The sequence below is a fragment of the Coloeus monedula genome, assembly GCF_965178545.1.
Source record: "Coloeus monedula genome assembly, chromosome: 6".
NCBI classification, from domain to species: domain Eukaryota; kingdom Metazoa; phylum Chordata; class Aves; order Passeriformes; family Corvidae; genus Coloeus; species Coloeus monedula.
In genome coordinates this window covers 30,205,677-30,225,618 of record NC_138786.1, presented here as the reverse complement: position 1 = coordinate 30,225,618, position 19,942 = coordinate 30,205,677, and the positions used below count along the sequence as shown (strand labels likewise).

At 45.0% G+C, this 19,942-nt stretch overlaps 1 protein-coding gene across 12 annotated transcripts in view; it reads left to right on the top strand.

The window, feature by feature from the left end:
* Positions 1-19,942, top strand: part of SMOC1 (SPARC related modular calcium binding 1) — a 165,112-nt gene that overhangs the window by 22,868 nt on the left and 122,302 nt on the right. For 3 of the 12 annotated variants that reach the window (XM_082283401.1, XM_082283399.1, XM_082283404.1), the window contains exon 1: positions 14,315-14,426. The exons of the other annotated variants lie outside the window; for them this stretch is intronic. In XM_082283401.1, the coding sequence (XP_082139527.1) occupies positions 14,322-14,426 (105 nt within the window). In that variant the 5' untranslated portion in view covers positions 14,315-14,321. Of the gene's footprint in view, positions 1-14,314; positions 14,427-19,942 lie in introns of those variants that run through there. 12 annotated transcript variants of the gene reach the window in all.

Here is a 19,942-nt window from a genome sequence, read left to right as displayed (position 1 = left end):
TCATTTGTACTTACAGCTGGATCAGTAGACCTTCACTTGTACTATATTTAAGCCACCAGCTGCCACAGAACGAAGAAAGGCGATGTTGAGTTGTGTTAGTTGAGGTGTGGAGGAGATGGGGCTACAGGAAGGTCAGTTATTTGCAAGGCAGTGAAAATGGGACAGCTGAAGAAAGTGAGGATGTGGGTCCCCAATCAGTAGTGTTAAGACCATAGCTCTAACTCAAAATTTTACAGAATCCTCACACCAGCTGTTTAACATGGTGCTGCATGTGAAATATGCTCCTGTGGAAACAAATTACCCTTTCTTTTAAGGATCTCCAATTAGTGCAGAGGTTCTCAGGCTTCCTGAGAAATCAGAGCAAGGAGAGAAGTGCAGAAGTCATCCAGGGATGTACGCCTTCTCCAGGCAGTCCTATTGTTTTCTGTGGTACCAAGCATGGGGCCTGGGCCTGGCCAGGGCAGTGGCTGGGCTCCTGGGTACTGTGATCTTTGCAAAGGTGCTGGTCGTGTTGTGGTGCAGGTGGGAGGATCTGCTTCCCTTCCAGGCTGTAGAAACCCTTGAATACAAGCTCGTTGTGACGGTGAGTTGAGTGATAGATTTACCCACAAAAATTTGAACTGTTTACATTAGAATTCCTGATGGTATTCCCAAGTTATTGTGCAGTATGTTGCTCTTCTTCTTAGTGCTTTTTCCTCACATCAGCTGCCCTTTTTCAGGCCTATCAGCTTGTTGATCAAGCCTAGACCCCCAAGCATCCTGAGCCATGTCTTCTTAATTTCGTGATATACTGAGTCCAGCCTTGCACATGGTTTTGTGCTGTGAGAGAGCATTCAGCAAAAAACTTGGCTGCTTTCAGCCCCCTACCAGTGTCTTGGCAACACTGGAGTTTTCCAAATTGCTCTTAGATACAGAACCTGAGTAACTTATTTTCCTTGTAGCAAGGCTGGAGCAAAAGATGCCTTCAGAAGAGGTTACAGCAGAAGGCAAGGAATTGGGAGCTCTAAAGCGAGATGAAGTAGTCTGCCCTAGGAAAGAAGACCTGAAGCTCTGGGTGCATAGGGATACTGGCACCCAGGCTAGGACAAATCCTGGATCTGCCAGGAGAAGGAGACCTGGGAACATCGAGAAAGGCTGCGAAGTTAAATTCACTGCTCAATATTCAGGCCAATGAGAGATGTCTCACAGCTTAGTCTCCACAGGGTCATTCATCACCTTTTCTTAGCTGGTCTGCTTGCAGGTAGTGCTGGTCTGGCTGCAGCACAGAAATGCAGTGGTATGGCAACACTGATACAGAGAAATTATGAAAAGCACAGCCTCTGCTGGTTCATGGGTGATATACAATGAAATGTTGTAAAACTTAAAGACAAGATATATTTCTCTCGAGTTGGAGATGGGTTGACTAATTTCAGTAAAATAAGTCTGTATCAAGCCTTCAGCCAATGCTCAGATGAAGTACATTCTGAGTAACAGGATTTGGTTCATTGCCGGCTCCAGCTGCAGTGGTCAAACACAGGGCTGCTTGACAAATGCCCCCAGATCCATGAATCATGTATCTTATTATCCATTTCTGTGTTTCTTGGACTCTTTCTTTACCACCTCTGCATCTCCATTTCCATTCCTCAGTCGAGAGAGACAATTTTCACCTAACTAGTTTTTCCTCGTAGTCCTGGTTTTGCCATATATCCATTTCTGAGTTTGCTATTTCTGATGCTGCTAACCAGGTTATCTCAGGCTTATGTGCTATTACGGGTATGGTTACCAGGCATGCTGGCCTGGCAAGGCTCTATTTCCCAGAATGTCCCCAGTGCTCCTCTCCAGCTGTCTGTGTGGTTCGGCTGTTGCTCACACATGTTCCCCATAACCACATGAGGGGAAGAGCCAGCCCTCACAGCACCACCTGTACCTTTTGCCAGCTTCTCACAATATTCCCTCTCACATTCAGCTTTCCACATCACATCCGCTCTCTTGCCCGTTATCTTCCAGACTCTTTCCAGCTAGCTCAGCCTCAGGCCATGGCCCTGCTGGCAGCTTGGTGCCTACGGTGTTAGCCCCAATTGCCCACCTGTGGAGTTATTTGCTTGTAAACGATCCATACGAAGACTATTAATGTATTTATTTGAAGACATAAATCAACTTGTTACTGAAAGGCTTGCCTTTTTGAGGATATATGACAAGGCAAAGGTTCTGTCTGAGCAGTTGTATGTTCTTCTTTCCAGCTAATGCCAAAACCCAGGACTGTTTAATAACAAAGCTGGCTCAAAGAAGGTGGTCGTGAAATGTTTGTGGATGTCCTTGCGTGTTCCTTGGCAAGTCTATGGTATCACCTCTAGTACCCTGAGGGTGGTGAAACGATTCAGCTTGGTTGTTTCTTTCACACCTTCAAGAATGTGTGAGGTGTCATTTTGGATCTGCTAAGCAATGCTGGATGCCTGCCCAAACAAAATTGCTGGCCATGGGAACAGTTGAAGTCCTTATGAGAGGCTTGGGGGAGAGGGCACAAAAGCAGCCAATGGCAAAAGCACCCATGAGGTGTTTGCCTGTGTCTCTGCCCTTCCTTCAGCACTCCAATTTTGCACCTCTGCTGAGCCCCAGTGGAACCAGCTCCTCCTGCCCAGCCAAGGGCAGCAGAAAGCTTTCTCCATTCGGGGTGCTGGGTGAGCTGAAGCACCTGCAGCCACACTGCTTGCTCCCAAGAGGGACAACTGCTGCAGCTCTGCTCTCACCCTCCTGCCATCCACCTGCTCACCTCCAGTTCCTGCTGGCAGCAGTAGCCAGACAGCTGGCACTGCTGGGCTCTTTATGCCCTGGAGGTTGGCACACCTGGGGAAAGATCCTTTACAAGGCAGACTCTCATGAATCTTGGGCACGATTTGTAAAAAGGTAATTTATAATAAGGTAAAGAACTTGTTGTGAGGCCACAAATGAGAAGGTAGCCCACACCTGAGAGGAATGGGTCTACCTTAGTTTTCTGCCTTGAAAGCTAAGTGAGATTATCCTAGTTATGAGTTCCCATTAGATTTGTATCCATCCATAGGCTTCAAATGGATTGCAGCAGCATCACTGCTTAAATCTTCACATTGCAGACTAAATTCCTACTAGATTAAGCCTATTAGAGAATATGAGCTCTTTATGCACAGTCTGTTTGACTTCTGTTTGCATGGCAAGATTTTGGCCTGTAATTATTTCTCAAATATGTTGGGCTACTGTGTATCCTAGGTAATAATAATGTAATTTATATTACCTACTTTAAAAAGCCAGAGAAATTGGATTTTTTTAAGAGAAGGTAATGTTTAGAGAGAGACTGAGATGCTGAAAGATCTGAAAATACCTCCTAATAGAAATGCACAGAAAGCTCTGTTTAACCACACCAAAGAGTCTCATTCTCTCCATATTTTGGGCACCTTTGTCTTCCTTTGCATATACAAAAGGTGAAGTATTTGGCTAGTTCCCAGCCAAGATTGCACACCCAGGATTCCACCCAGCTTCTCCGCTCCAGTCATGCACACAGTTTTACCTGTTTTGCCAATGAAGGCACTGGTGGGCTCTGCAGCCTTGGCTGGTGCCAATGCTCAGCCTCAAAAATTTGAGTGGTTAGGTGTCGGTGGCCACACTCTGGGATGGCTGCAGAAAGTTTGGCTGAAAATGTTTTCTGAAAAATGTATGAGGATCTGTCCTCTGACAGCATATACATTTCTGCTTTGCCAACTAATCTCAACTTACTGAAGAATCAATCTTCTCTTTGATGCATGGTGCCTGGCAATGTATTTCCTTTTTTGGGTCACATTCAGGAGACATTATTACTGCAGGCAATGAGAGAGGACGTTTTACAGCAGGCCTGATGGCTTGCATAGGTATTCAGGGGCCAGATCAGAGATCAGTGCCAGTATCTGACTCAGCTGGTACCGCCAGACCTGAGACAGTCCCATGGGTGCCCCTAGCAGTGATGCCCTATCTGGGGTTTTTGGAGCCCAGAAGGGACTTCTAGGCTGATTCAGGTATCAAAGGGTCAACCCGCCATTAGTAAAAACGGATGTGTTGCACGTGTAAGTGGGGAATGGCTGTCTCTCTGGGGGAGGGCAGCTGGCACGTGAACAAACTCCTTTTGTACCTCAAAGGTGAAGAGAGGCCTGTGGTTCTAATATAAAACCTTGTTTTAGTAAATGGAGATCACTCGGAAAGCTTTGTTGTAGGCCTGAGGCAAAAATAGCACATGCTTAGGGAAGGACATGCACAGTCCAGAAGCAATGGAGGTTCTTCACGAGAGTGGGGCAGGTCCTGTGCTGCCAGTGAGTCCCTGTACCCACATGGATATTGTCACTATCACCTACATGCCTCTCCCCCAACAAGTAGCTTTGTGGAAGAGAAGTCTCTTTGGCTGTGCCGAAATGACATGGGAGTGTATTCCTCCTGTGAGCCAGGAGCATTTCTGAAGAGCTTCATGGACTGTGTGGATCAGACTCTGTAATGAGCACAGTTCAGGAGATTTGCAAGTTCTGAGGAGACCATAGGTGTGCCCCCCAAGAGTTCTACTCTTTAAGTCAAGTGGCACATTCTGTGAGGACTCTTGTTTTCTAAGGAGCACCCTTTGGCAGAGGTGCCATATGCATGGGGCTCTGGCATCCACCTGCTGTGCTGCTAAAGCAGGTGTGTGTATTTGGGAGGCATTTCTACACATACAGGAGGGGTGCTTGTACATAAATATATATCTCTGTCTCTTATGTGGCTGTGTTCCTTTGAACTGATCCAGTATCCCACTGAAGTGAATGGGAGGTGGGTAAAGCCTATAAGCCTACTCATGGGAGTACCAATTTGCATGAGCACGTCCTTGTTTTGAAGCAGGCTACTGTTCTCAGCAGACTGCAGCCTTTTCCCCTTCTCCTTTTGTACTTTTCAGTATGAAAACACTGCATATACTTTGCCTCTCTGAGGTGCTCCTTGCGATACAAGAAACACATCTCTGTCAGTGCTTTATGTAGCCTTAGCACCTGAGGAAGCAAATGGCAAGCACTGGGGACTGATGGTGCTCAGCACACTCCTGGGAAGTCCTCTTGATCAGCCCCATAAGCTGTGTTCTCTCTTCCTGCTCTCCACTTTATCCCCAGTGTGTATTACACTTGCCCCAGCTTTGCAGAGATAATTTGCACTCTCCTAGTTCATTAGCTGCTACCCCCTCCTGTCCATGGGCAAAAAAAAGCCCTTACTGTTCAAAAGAACACATGCAGCAATCATTAATGCTGACCCTAATTGTGCCAATTCAAACCACTCAATAGCTCTAATTAAAACCTCTCTTGTGCAGGGCACTGAACAGTAACAAAACTGTCACCCCGAACAATCAAATCATGGAGCTAAGAAATTTTTTTCCCCTGTTGTTCAAATGTTGTTGCTGCTGTCGGAAGGGTCATCTGAAAGGATTAAGTACGGGGCTTTTGTAGCCTGCAAAGTCGGCAGGAGCAGGGGGGGAATATCTAAACCCAACCAATATCTTTTGGTCGCAGTTTGAAATCAGAAGACCCCAACTTTTTTCCAGGTCTCCTTTCATCCACTTTACCCACCCCCACGCAGCAAGCAACACCTGCAAAGTAGACAGGCTGTTGGTTATGAGACACATGGACACCACAAGTCAACTTAAACATCTGCAAAGGAGGGGGTGAGGGGGAAACCCAGGCGTTCCTATCCCTACAACCTTGTTTCTCAGGGTCCCTGACTACACTTTCCTGTGCACCATAAATAACTCTGCAATTACATTAATTGGTTGCATATTTGTTGACACAGGGGTGGACAGGGGTAGGTTATGGTGGGAGGATTTTTGCTTTCAGTGCAATTTTATACTAGTTTCTTCAGATGTCCTCTAATCCCCACTCTCCCTCCCCCCGTTATTTATAATTCACATGTCTTTCAGAATAACTTTATAAGCCTGTGGGTGGGAGGGGGGAGCAGGAAAAAAAGAGTGTTAAAATTAATTTGATGGCACCCATGCACACACATCTGTTCTGCTGTGTTTCCCTAGCTAAGTCTATCAATCAAATGGAAAAGGTTGATATGTATCACAGTGGGATATTTCAAAAAGCTGGATGCAAACAATTGTGTGCCAGAAGGTTTTATTCTGCACCGAGTTTCTGACAGGAATCGAAAGATCAAAATGGTGTAGATGTATACCTATATTTTATTTTACATTTCCCATTTTTTTAAGAAGGTAGTGAAATTAATAGCAATATAGTTAACTACTAAAATTCCAGTCTCGGTATCTTTTGTTCAATTTATTGTTGTACATGTCCTGAAGCCCAAACCTGGGACAAAATGTAAGAGCCTGACACTGCTGCAAGCACTTTTGTATCTGTGCTGCTATTTTAGATCATTACAGGAACAACATGCTAGCCACCCTATGTGGTTCTGGGTTCAAACCACCATGTCAGAGTATTTGGTATGGGGTACTGAACTGAGTCTCTCCTTCCAGTACCTCCTTGACTTGCTTTCTTTTGCTAGTAGTAATCAGAGTTGCAGTGGGAAAGTTCACGGCATGTGTGTTTCATCTTTCCTTTTTTCTTCTCTCCTTAGCTGCTGTCCCAGCTGAGAAGTAGGGAATAGGATGACACAGCAGTCCGCTGGCAGTCTGCCTCCTCAAACACCCTGAGCACTTTCTGTTAGAAACCACCTTCATTGTTTCTTGTTCTGACTGCTGGGCTGTGCCATGTGGTGTTACAACATTGCCTTGTCTCAGCAGTGAAGCCGTTTCATTTAGTGATGGATAAAATAGCCCATAGAGTACAGCTTGACTCAGCCTTTAAGTATTCAGCATTGGTTAGTGACGAAGCACAAAATCTTGATGTATAAACACACATTCTTTATGTATAGAAGCAACAGGACAAAACCTAAGAATGTTTTCATAGCATTTTGAGGTGAACAGTCTCTTCTTGTGCAAAACTCCTTGCAAACCTGGCCATACAAACAGATATGTTCAGGATACGGTCTGTTTTCACCAGTTTGCCTCAGATCCTGTGAGTACTAGCTAGGGGTCAGCAGGGGGACCACAGTCTTTTCTAAAAATGGGGGTGTTGCACTGTGATGTGTGATGGTGCTGACCCACTTCTGCCTTTGTGCCACCATTGAGTGGTAAAGCAACACTCTCTCGTTTTCAATGGCAATATGCTCTTACAATGGGATGAAGAGAAACAGGTGACACTACTTTATGGCATTCAAATGAGTGCATTTCAGAGCAAGGTCCCTTCTTCATCAGCAGCATTGGAAAAAAGTACCAGAGCTCTTTGACAGTTTTGTTGTCTGTTGGGGGCAGTGGGACATAGCAAAACATGTCTTATACTTCTTGTCACTTGCTTAAGAAGGGGAAATAAGGCACAGACAGGGTTTTTGACCAGCTCTAGGTGCTTTCAGCTAAGCTGAGAACAAACCCTGGGATCCTAGTATCTTGTCTAGCTTCTGGAAAGCAGCAGCTCTTTTTCTGAGCTGATTCTTGCCTGTCTTCATATAGGAAGCTCTGTGTGTCTCTGTTGATCTGTTGAGCCGAGGGTAGGGGATTTCTGTAAAATACACTCCAGTGTAGATTCCCATCGCTTTCTGTATGGATCTCCCACGGTCCTGTCTGCCCTTCTGTCTCATTCCTTGCCCCCATTTTCTAGGCAGCAATGCTGGAGTCTATCCTCTTGACTAAGCTGTTGCACTTTAATTTTCAACAGGCCCCTATTGCTCTTGCACCTTGTGTGTGGTCTTTGAACGTTATGTGGCTCGGCAGCTGGGAATAGTGAGTGGGTGGGCAATTTAAAACAGAAAGACTCTGTATCAGCACAGGGCTGAGGTTTGAACTCTGCTCAGTTTTGGATACATGTAGCTGGTTCTCAGGGCTGTGATTTAAGTGCCGTTTTGCTGGTGTCAGTGTGAAACTTAAATCAGTGCTAAGAAACTGGTAGGGAAGAAAAAACAAACTTTGCCTGTCCGATAACGAGTGTTACTCTTGGCCCTGATGAAAAACTGTGGGATCAAGACATCTTAGAATGTATTCTGCTGTTTTGTCACCATTTTGCCTCCACAACTGAGAAGACAAAAAGTGTCTAATTTGATGTCAGGGTTTCTTTGCTGGAGTATATTTCTGAGCTGTTTCATGCTATTTAGAATACAAATCTGATTCTGAGTTTCCTGAAGATATGGACTGCTAACAGAGAGAGGCAGATGAGGGGGGTGCCAACCCGTGGGACAAAATACTTTATTGCATTCATCTGAGTATCCCTCTGAGACAAAGTAAATGTGCTCAAGCAACAAAATACAGTCCCAATGTCACGACCTGTTGAGGTCACAGGGCCTGGTCCTCAGTCTCTTCCTCCTTTTTGTTGTCTGTGCTGGTGGAGGATCACATGCAGGGGAGGTCAGACAAGAGACCTTGCCTTCCATGTGCCCTGGCATGATTCCCACACACACACACACACACACACTGTTCTTTTGCACTTTTGATGGTGAGCCCACTCTGCATGGGCAGAGAGTTCTTATGTATGGGGGATTCACCACTTGCTCTCCTTTGCATTTGCAGCCCAGAGTACCAAGTCCTCAAAATTTCAGTGCAGAGGTAGTTCTTCCCCCACCCACTTTCCATCTATCCCACCCAGGTAGACAGGATGAGCAGAAAGAATCCTTGCCTTGATAAGATTGATAAATGAGGTTGGAACAGAGCTCTTCTTTTCTGGAGTCCATATGGAGTCCAACCCAACTTCAAACTCATAGCTGACAAAATAAAAAAAAAAATTGGCAAGTCCCTAAGTACTTTTAAGGATTCTAAAGGTGAAAGATACGGTCGATTGGCATTCTTTTTAGAGCCTGGAGTGATGTTACATTTGCTTCACAGAATTCAAAGGAGTGCACAATTAACATTAGAAATCTATTAGATATTTGGAAGAGTCATTCAATTTTCCAGTGCCACATATATACCCATCATTCACCACCACTGTAGCAGGCCTTATATTGATTTTTAGCATTATTTCCTATAATTTGCAAAACATAAGTAAGAGTAAAAACGCCAAAAAAGGAGACTAGCCTTGTTTTCAAAGAGCTGGCCGATTACAGACCAACATCAGCTATGTCATTGTAGTGGTTCCACCCTTAAAGACAGGCATGTGCTGCAGTACCATGAAAAAACACACTGAAGAGCAAATGAGCATTACTGCCTCTTTACTACATCTTGCACTTTACTGCATTCCTTTCTTTTTGATTTCATTCTGTTTTGTTTTGTTTTGATAATAATACTGGTGTATGGACAACAGCCTCTTCCCATGATGGAATAACATAGGTTGGTGCATGAAGGTATGGCTGGGTAAAAGGACCAGATGGATGGGCACTTGTGAGAGGTGAGGGTCTGGTAGTGGTGGGAACTAATCAGGACTACTAGCAACTCTGGGAAACCAAAGTAGTGCAGCCAGGACCAACACAATCTAATATACTTTACAGAGAAAAAGTCTGAACAGAATTTCTGTATGAAGTATAATGAATGAAGTGGCAGACTCTAGACGGATTTCATGGGAAAAGGCTTGAAATCCTGTAATGTTTTTGACAAAGCTTTCTGTTCAAGTATAAGTGAATATTCTGCAAAGAGCTTCCAGGATGAAAAGCCCAATAGGATACTTATTTTTTACTAACAGGGTTTCTGTTTCATTCAGGAACACACACATATATATATATAGATATATATACATACATATATATATATATAGCATCCATAAAAAGCTGAGACTCCTTTTTGTTGACATGATCCAGTAAATACACCCCAAAACATGCTGAACACCCCAAAGCAATGTGTCTCTTTCTTAACAAGTGTGAATACTTTGCACTCAGCAGCAACTGACTGTTACTCTATCATGGGAAGAGGTTGTTGGCCATATACCAGTATTATTATGAAAACAAAAAAGAAAGGAATGCAGTAAAGTGAAAGATGTAGTAAAAAACTGTGTTGACAGTGGGATGACACTGTAAAATTGCTGTATGCTGTGATGTGAATCCTTTCGAACCCAATGATGTTCCACCCTCATAATCAATGAGTCAAACTTACTCCTCCCCACACTCCCAATATTCTACCTCTGTCTGGGAAGCTGGGGAAATTGTATTCTACCTCATTTTAGGGTGACTGGACAGACTTTCTCTTCCTGTGGTTGCTATTCCTAACTGCATAGGGTCATGAGTGTGCTCAGTTGTGGCTTTTCAGTCTTTACTCTGGACTGCCTTGAACTTGCCTCTAGATAGAGATTTGCAGGTGTCAGCATAGTAGAAAAGGTTCTTCTCCTACTGCAGGTTCTCAGCAATTAAGGCCTGGCAGCAATTGATAATTCTCTGATTAAAATGGTCCAACTTATTCAATGGGCAAAAAGTTACAAAGAAAAAAAACCAGCTCTAAATTCTGCATTGTTACAACCTACAAAAATGAATCTTACAGCAAATTTCCCATGTTCTTCTTTACCCCTTTTATTAATTGTGACAACAAGTGAAATCTAAACCTCTTGCAGGAGTGATTGTAGCATCTACTGACTTAAAAAAGAGTCTTTAAGGGTAAATTAGTCCTTAAAAGCAATTACCTCATATTTGGAGGCAGCACATTATTCTCTATTGAAAGCTGAGTAATCATTTCTACTAAACATGTGCAAGAGGGGATTCGTGCCCTGATGGAAGCTGTGGCAGATAAATCCCATGATGGTTCTGAGTGCCAATACTGTTCAAAAGAGGACAATGATCTTCTGCAACTTGAGGACAGGACAAGTAGAAGCAGAGGCAAATAATCAAAGCAATCTAATAGTTCTCCCTGAACAGTTGTCAAGACCACCAGTATACATGTCCTGTGCCATGAGTTTGTGGTGGTGCACATGATATGCAAGCACTATGGCAACGAGATATTAATCATCAACAGAGATGGGCACAGGTTGGGGTAAATCTTCAGAGGTGCAAGTTGTAGGCTGTATCTCAAGTACACAACAAGCCCCAACGGTACCAGTTTCAGCACTACCTCAGCAGCATTGCATAGTTGAATTCATTGTGGCTGAGCTTACATCATCCTCTGAAGGATCCATTTGTTGGGCCTGGTATACAAATGCCTGGACATGAAGAACAACTTCTCTTCCAGTTCTGTATCCTTCTCTCTGTGGTTTTCAGTTACAGACTCTGGGCAAGTTCTTTGCTAGTGAGACATCACTGATTGAAGTGGCACTGTGCCAGCAGTATTTGGCACTCTGAGTGATGGCAGGGATTTTCAGAAGCGTTTAAGTGAGAAGATTAGGTGCCCAATCCCTCTTTTGTTTGGTCAATAGCCTTTTCTTTACTCATCAGCATTTCTGCAAGGCCACTGATGCCGAGTGCAGGCACTTCCTACTTGCCAGCAACCTGAGAGAAATAACAGACAATTTAATGACACAAAGCTTTCTGTTTCTGTAATTTATTTTATTTACCTAGATTTTTCTTTGATGATGCCACGCCAGTAAAGTGCACCTATACTAACTAGAGTACCAGGCCCAGTGTGCTGAAGAGTCAGGCACACATTTTCAATGGTGAAAGTGACTCACCACTGGAAAAAAACAATGTATTTTCTCTCTTAACGGTGTCTTTAAACAGAGCTTGGATGTCCCTCCAGCCACCTGAATGTTGACTTGCTGAGATTTTTGGGCTCGGAACAGCTCAGTAAAATTTAGTGGTGATACACAGGCCAGGCTATGAAGTCTCTTCTGCACTAAGGCACTTACTATCCACAAACGAAATATTTCTCCCTACGGAGAGACACCTGGCCATGGCTGGAACTACAATGTAGCAAGGTTATGAACAGCTTTGACCATGAAGGGGTCAAAGGGTTCTGCTCACCCTCTCTGGAACTCCTACTTGGTGTTAAGATGCTGCTGGTGTCAAGGCCTCATAGGCATTGGTGGGTTGGTTTCTGGTGTAGCTGGTATTGTTTATCAGGGATTAAGAAAACAATTACTTTTTCATGGTGGTAACAAACATTTATCTAGCATAGAGATCCCGATATCCTTGTGTTTGTGTGTGAAAAATACACCAAAGAAAGACATCAATGTTTAAAGTACAAGTGACAAAGAACACATGAAGGCAAAACACAAAATAGGTCAGATGCAAAAATCCCCCTATGAAATTGGAGAGGAGAATATAGGCAAGCGTAATATTGTTATCTGGACTGGAATTTAATCAAGACTTAAGTATGAGGTGATGTGGTACTTCAGTGGTGGGATCACTGCCTCAACAAAACTGTACTAGATTCTGCCTGTCTTTTCATAGATTCAGATGTGCACCAGTATAACTTGTCCAACCTCAACAGAGCTGATCCTGATATGCACAAGGACACTCATATTCAGATTTCCCAGCTCTTCCCCTCATCTTCCCTTCAAGGTCTCTCTTCTCATGTCATGTGGAATGGCACAAGTTCAGGTGTGGATCAGAGAGACTTTGAAATGGAAAATCAGAGGATACCACAGGCCATACTGGAGAAGAGCTGGCAAAGCTTAGAACCAGGCTAGTGGAGTGGCGAGGGTTAGGACTAAGGTAGGCTTGTATGGGGTACTGTGTTTGGAGTCCTAGAGAAATCTGCAAGCCAAGAATAAAGAATACTGGCAGAGCTCCATGTGAGTTACAAACGGCTTATCCTGTCTAGGCTAATGACAAAATGGTACATACTGGCATTTAATTTTTTTTTTTTTTAAGGAAAAGAAAGATTAAAGCAACCACTATACCTAAACACTCTGCTTTGCTCTGATACGATGCCAGAATTACATGACTTCTACTGTGTAACAAGGTTCTTTGTGTGGGCGTATCAGCCCCTCCCCATACCTAGCGGATACACTCTAGGGAATTTTTGCAAGTGCGAGTACTGCCTGTTGGAAGGTCACTGAGTAAAGAAAGCTAATACATTGTATGAAAAAATGTCATGTTTTGTGTGTTTCCCTAAGAGCACCACAAAAGAGTCCTACATAAAGGTTATTATCGCTATTACATGCACAGCAATGACCCCCCCATGCATATTACTCTGCAATATATTGAGCCTCTTCCCTGCCCTCCATCAAACTCAAGATGGTACTTTGAAAATTAAGGACTTGATGTAAATGCAAGCCAGTCTAGTTCACAAGATATCCCCACCACTCAGTCCCTCTGCCAGGTAGAGGGCTTGGCATTACTCTCTGCCTCCAATGCTCAGGGTCTACAGCTTGCTGCCATTACAATGCCATGGTACTGCTCCCTCTTCAGACACGCCTGTAGAGACTGGGCCTTGCTGGTAGATGTAGCTCCGTTTTCTCCTCTTCTCCTGCTTCTGCTCCACAGTTGCACTAACTCACCTGTTGTGTGACGATGCTCATTTTCTACCCAAACTTCCCATTACTTGGTGCCTGGTGCTTGGAGGAACTGGGACCCATGTGCAGTCTCTAAGGGCTTGTCATCTCAAAGAGGAACTAAACTTGAACTTGGGATGGTTTCCCAGGTGCAAGGTGTGTATTACCAAAGACCCCAAACACATCACCTGCACGAGGTCTGCAGGATTCGCTGGGCAATGCAAAGCAGTGAGTTGGGGGCTAGGTCTGCAGCTGGGAACGCAGAGGAAGATCTTCAGGGAGGGGTAGACTCTGTGGCTGTGGGTCAGCCATGTCCCGAGTGTCGGCATGGAGGTGGCACGAAGACCTGCACTCCCTGAGACACGAGCTTACTCCTATAGCAGCCTTGGCCCCAGAGCGCAGGACCGAATGAACACGGTTTGTGGACCATGAGGTGATTTCCTTTGCCAAATTTACTTGCTCGCTAACCCGACCCGGCTACACGGCTCAGCTGTCACTGCCCCCGCCCGGGGCTCAGGCCGTGTATGCCCAGCAGAGCTTTGAGGCGGCGGCACAGCCCGGCAACCCCGCGGGGTGTGCCGGCCGCGCTGGCTGGCCATCTCCCGCGGCCTCGCACACGTCCGGCCGCCGGGAGCCCCAAGAGCCGCCGGGAGCCACAAGCGCCGCCGGGAGCTCCAGGTGCCGCCGGGAGCTCCAGGTGCCGCGGGCACGGGGACGGCGCCCACCGCGGGCCCTGCGCCGCGCCGCCCGAGGCCAACCTGCGCCGCCCGCCGTCCGCCCGGCGGGGGGGCGGGGCGAGAGGCGGCGCGGCTCCGGCATTGGCCGCGGCCCGCGGCGGCCGCACGGCGATAGGCGCACGGCGCGGTCAGTGCCGGCCGGCCCCGCCCCGCCGCGGCTTTATAACGGGCATCCCCATGGCCGAGGCGGGGAACCTGCTGCGGCGGGACCGGCGCTGCCGCACCGCCCGACACTCTGCCGCCCGGGAGAGCCGCGCCGCCCCGAGGGACGATGGTGCCGCGGGCCTGGCGCGGAGCGGGGGCTCGCCCGTTCCTGCTGGCGCTGCTGCTGGTGCATCTGGCGCCGGGTCGCAGCCACCGAGCCACGGGGCCCCGGGTAAGTGAGCTGCCGCCCCGGCGCGGCAGGTTGCCGTGCCCTGCCGTGCCCCGGCCCGCCGCCCCCGCGCCCTGTCAGCGCCGCAGGTGGAGCCCCGGCCGCCGGGCAGAGACCCTGGCCCCGCTCCTCCCGGGCGCGGACCCTCGCAAGGGCCTCCCCGCTCGCATATTAAAAGCCGGGTATCGGCTGCATGCGAGAAGTTCATACACCGGTATTAACTTGTTGGTATTTATTGCAGAAAAACACGGGAGGGGGGAGGTTGGCAGGCTGTGTTTTTATATTACTCGGCTTGGATTTAATGTAGCCCCTGTTCCCAGCACATAGCTTTAGGACTTTTCTTTTTTTATGTTCCTGAGCAGGGATTAAATGAATCCCTGTAATAAAGCTAGATGCCTTCAGCCCAGGCTTCTCCCTGTAGGAGTCTAGCTCTGTTTTTTTTAATCTGACAGTGTTTGACTCTTACTGGGGCTGTTCATTTCACTTACCAAACTATTACATTGCTCTGGGGGAGAACACAACATTTTTCTAAATATGGTTGTCCCAGTGAGTGAGTGTTACCACTGCAGCACCACTACGGAGTAGCGTGACAGTTTTCAATTACAAAGCTGCAAAACAGTAGCTGTTCTTCAGCCAATGCTGCAGTGAAAGCACAGCTCTGGGTAAGTGGAAAAACTTATCTCTCTGCAGGCATGTTGGATGCATTGGCCGTGTGCATTCTTGACCCAGCAGTCTAAAATGCTATGAAGTGTAGTACCTAATTAACTTAGCCCATAGTTAGGCAAGATCAGGAGTCTTTGAAATCCCTACTCAGCCCAAGTATAACAACAAGAGACTTTAGTGAAATGTTCTTTTTTTTCTTTCCTAATGGAAGTGTTTGACCATGATGGCTATTAAATGCTTCTCAGAGCTATGGAAAGTGTACAACTGGCTGCACTGATGTTGTTGTATTCAGCTGTGCTGTGTAGCCTCTTTTATGGCCAGATGTGTAACAGCAACTGTTAGTTCTGATCTCACCAGTTCTTAGTCAGAACTGGTGTGTGCCATAAATTACTGGCGACCTGCTTTAAAAGATCAACCAACACAGGGCTTTTTATGCATATATCTTTATTACCTGATATCAAGCATAAACCTCAAAACTGGAGTGATTCCACATAGAGAGGAGCTTTAAAGGTGATAAGTAAGAGTCTGGCTGGATGACTAGCACTTTCATCAGCACCAGTATCTAACTGCTTTAATGAAGCACAATTGAAACAACAAAATAAAAAAATCCTGATGGTAATGCATAATTATTCAATGAGCCTGTATACCAAACAGTTTTCCTATATACCATTTTTTGTACTGTACTTTACAAGGCAGTTTAATTGCTCCCTGTGCTGTGTTGTCTTGGAGTGGGAGCTACTTCAGGAGAGTGGAAAACCAAATACAAAGGACTACTGATTTACTTTTTGCTTGAAGTAAGTAAACTGACTTGGCTGTTTCTTCCTTCATGGCTGGAGAGAATATCAACTGTGAGCACTAACATCTACAGTTCTATAGGAGGATGTGCCTTAAAGTTTTAACTTAGTGTTTTAACTTATGAGCTCTTAAATGGAAAGCTGTATATTTCCAGTATGTCCAGCTCATGAAATCTGCCTTTTTGCACCTCAAAGTGTCATAATTAAGTGCATGTGAAGGTGAGGAGTTTGGTTTACTTGGTTGCAACCAGGTTGATTAATATAAGCCCCTGAGCTTCATCTCTTGCAGTGATTAGACATTGCCAGTAAAGTTGTCATTGCCAGTAAAGGTGCCATACTTTCAATTCCAATAAAAATAAAAATACTTTATTATTAATTTCTTAAACAATGACTACCAGGTTACACCAGTATGTATTTCTCATGTGGGCTTGCAATCAAGAGTATATTCCTGTCAGGAAATCTCCCTGGGCGGGTGTCCAGTGTTGCAGTTCTGGGGGTCTAATCTTGTAGGTGTTCAATTGCTAGGTGCGATACCTGCTCTTTCACACTCCTTTCTGTATGGTGAGCACTAGAACTACAGTATTTTCAAGCTGAAATGCTTTTAAAGGTGAACAACAGTTTTTAGTCCTACTCAGTGAATTCAAATGACCAGCAGTAATGCTTGAATCAAGTCCTAGATCTTCCTCCTTACATTTCCCTTGCTACTGTAGTGTTCTAAGATAGGCAGCCAGCTCTGTTACTGAATACATAAGCAGAAGAGAATGGCTTGCTACTGTTTGCAGAAAACGTCGAAAAACTAGAGGTATTGAAGAGAAATAGGTATATCTACATCTCTTGTGGCAATAAGGGATGAAACTTTCAGATGAAGTGAGTTCAGGATAATTACTTGAATACCAAGGTAAATTATAAGTGCAGCTAGTACGTACAGGTCTGTTGAGGTACTTCTGGCTCTCAAAAGATGTATGAAGCTTGCTGTTTCTTGTTACAGTGAAACTATGAGCAGTGATGTGAATTCCTTAGGCTTGGTGTCAGTGACCTGTAGGAAACATCTGGCTCTTGCATATATGCTGTTGCCCAATGACAGTTAATAACAACTGTCCCAAGTGGAGCACCATAGGAAGTCTAATATCTTGTCCTAGAAATAACTTGGAAGCCCAAGGCTGCTGTGTGAATTGTTTCCTCAGCTGACAGACTCTAGTAAAGCTTCTGCTGTGTTAAACAATCACCTGGTCACTTCTACTTCTGTAGCTCAAAAGAGCATTGTGGGACTGTACTTGAAAAATGTCTGTTAGAAGGATGCTACCTTCTGGAAAAAGATAATCAGGCTTTATTTTCTATTCATATTATCTTCTTGTGTGCCTCTTTGCCGGCATGAGATCTGAGGTGTGTGACAAGCCAGGTCTTGCTGTTTCCCACCTCCTTGATCCCAAAGCAATAGATGGGGAGCTTGACCAGGCTGGCTCTTGCATCTCCTACTGTGTGGTGCATTTAAGCAGTATTCTTTCATAGCAGATTGTGCCACTAAGCTCTGTTTTCCTCCATCTGGATAATTAAGTGTGACCTTTGTTTTTTCTAGTTCAGAGAGAGATCTGTGTCGGTCCTCTGCTATCTGAGTATAACTCCTGACCATTATGAACGTCATCCATTTATGGCAGAGAGCTGTTGGTGACAGTAATGACAGATACGAGCACAGAGAAATGGTGACTGCTTGCAGGAGGCCCAGAATGCACTGCAGCAGTCAAAAGCTGTCCTAGCAAGAGGCCTGGATTTCTGGAAGACTGGGGACCTGTGCCCCTCCAGTGACTTCAGAGGACTAAAAGATGGTAGGGGAGGACAGGGTATCACTATAATTTTCTTCATAGTTCCATGCATGGAAACATGTCATATCTTCCGTTGAAAAGCATGCTGGGGGAAGACCTTACAGTTCAGTGCTGTTACAAAGAAAGGTAGTAAATAGTAAAATTGTGAAGCTACCAACAGATTCCAGTGGATAAATTGGAGTGCTGCAGAGCATTGGGAATTTCCTGCTGCAGTTGGCTACTAGTTAGAACACCAAATAAGAATCTTGGTTTAAAAAATGCTGAAAATGCTCCTGCAGCTTTATTGGTAGGTTTTCAATGACTGAATTTTGTTTCTTGGTTTGAACTTAGTCACCACTGTGCATTGCAAGGGTCTACACCAATAATTAGCAACTGAAGCACTTTAATGCTTTTAGATTTCTTTACCATTGGGGAGATTCATTTAATGAAGAAACAAGTACCCAAAGGCAAGTCTTTAGAAAAGAGATAAGACAGATTTGTTACTCTATGGCAAACAGCTTTTGGTTACAGATACCCTGTTTTGGTTGGCTGAGGGATGTTTTTTACCCAAGTGGAAACTCTGGAGCTATACTGCTTATTTCTATTTCTCCTTGCTCCTGTTTAGACCTTTAATGTTAGCTAAATTCATTTATGTGTCCTAAAGAAACTGCTGTGACTTGTGTTTTTTAAACAGTGTGCAACTGTGGTGAAGAACAGGATTAATTCTTGTGCAGAGAAGTATTAAAACATTATGTTCCTATTGGAACAGTGGGCCCTGTTCTAAACAGAAAAATGCTGTAGGATTTGACTTGCTCTGTGTAGTCTTAGAGTTGGTGTTTTAACTGCCTGAACTTCAGAGTTGGCTACAAGAACATTTCCACTCATGTTAATAAACTATGCTGTTAATGAAAGATTTCTGGCCAGCAAAAGATTAGATGCAGAAAGAGAAACTGCTCATGTATTTTTTCTGGTGGTGGCAGCAAGCTCTGTAGCTGGTGGAACACCTACAATGATAACCTCTTGGACTAAATTTCCAGTTTCTAGCTCTAGTCATGTGCTAAGGTAATCTTCACAGCGCAGAGCAGATGCTCTCTTGGCTTCTTTCATTTCCAGATGGCCTGAAGCAATTGGTAAGATGACTGTAAACTCATTTCAGTAGTATAGTAGCTCTGAAATATTAATACTGCTATTTAAATATCTTAGATGTTCTTATCCTGCCATCTCAAACTAATTGCGACATTACTATGTCAAAAAAACCCCAAACAAACAAAACCCCATTTGTCTCTTACTTGGCCGGTGAATCCCAGTTCTTCTGGTGCTGGCACATCTGACAGTGCAGTTAAGTGTTACATAAGCTTTATGCTAACATTAAAAGCTAAACATGGAAGCAATGCAGGTGGAACTGAAGCTGATCCGTGAAGGCTGCTGTGCTGACTGCCATACTTAAGCATCCTGTGAGACAGTGTGGTGGCTTCCTGTCAGAGTCCCCTGGCAGCTGCCACGAGGTCTCTGGTGCTGATGCACCATCCAGGGACTTTGTGGCACAGCAGACCTTGAGCCAAGCTTGGGTGTGCAGTGGGAGTAGTTTACTGCTTTGGTCCTCAAGTGACGTTCTGGCAGAGTAGCAGCTGTTGTGACTTCAACTGTGAAGCTTATGAGCTTAAGTGCTGTCATTGCATTGGTAGGACTCTAAGCTTCCTATGCTCATTTGTGAGAGGCTCTTCTGTTTGTGAAGTTCTTGCTCTAACAGTGAAGGCTGCCATTGATGTGGTATATCCATTCCATGCTGGAGCTTTCTGGATGAGGAGGGAGGTCAGTGTGAGATTTGGTTATGCAGAGAAACTACCAGGATGTCATGGAACTGTAGGTAACTCTCTGCCTCTTCTGACTGGCTCACGTGAGCAGTTACAACTTGTGTTCAGCAGCTTATATGTGAACCATGTGAAGCTTTCTGTGTGTGAAGACTTTACTGCCTGTAGGTATGAGAGTATAAGGAGTATTCTGGCACCAAAACCCTAACTGAGAATGCAGCTCTGTGCTTTTTTTTTTTTTTTTTTTTTTTTTTTTGGTGGTGAGGGGAGGAGGGATTGTAGCTTTAAGAGAATAACAACAGGAAAACATAGCTAATCACACCAGGGTGTAAAGTTTTATTCAGGACAGTGAAAACCACCCACCATACAAAAGAGTTCTTTGTATATGGCCTCAAGTAGGCTATCAGCAGCTCTTCAGCCTGAGAGCAGCTTCCCCAGGATAAGGCCTTCCC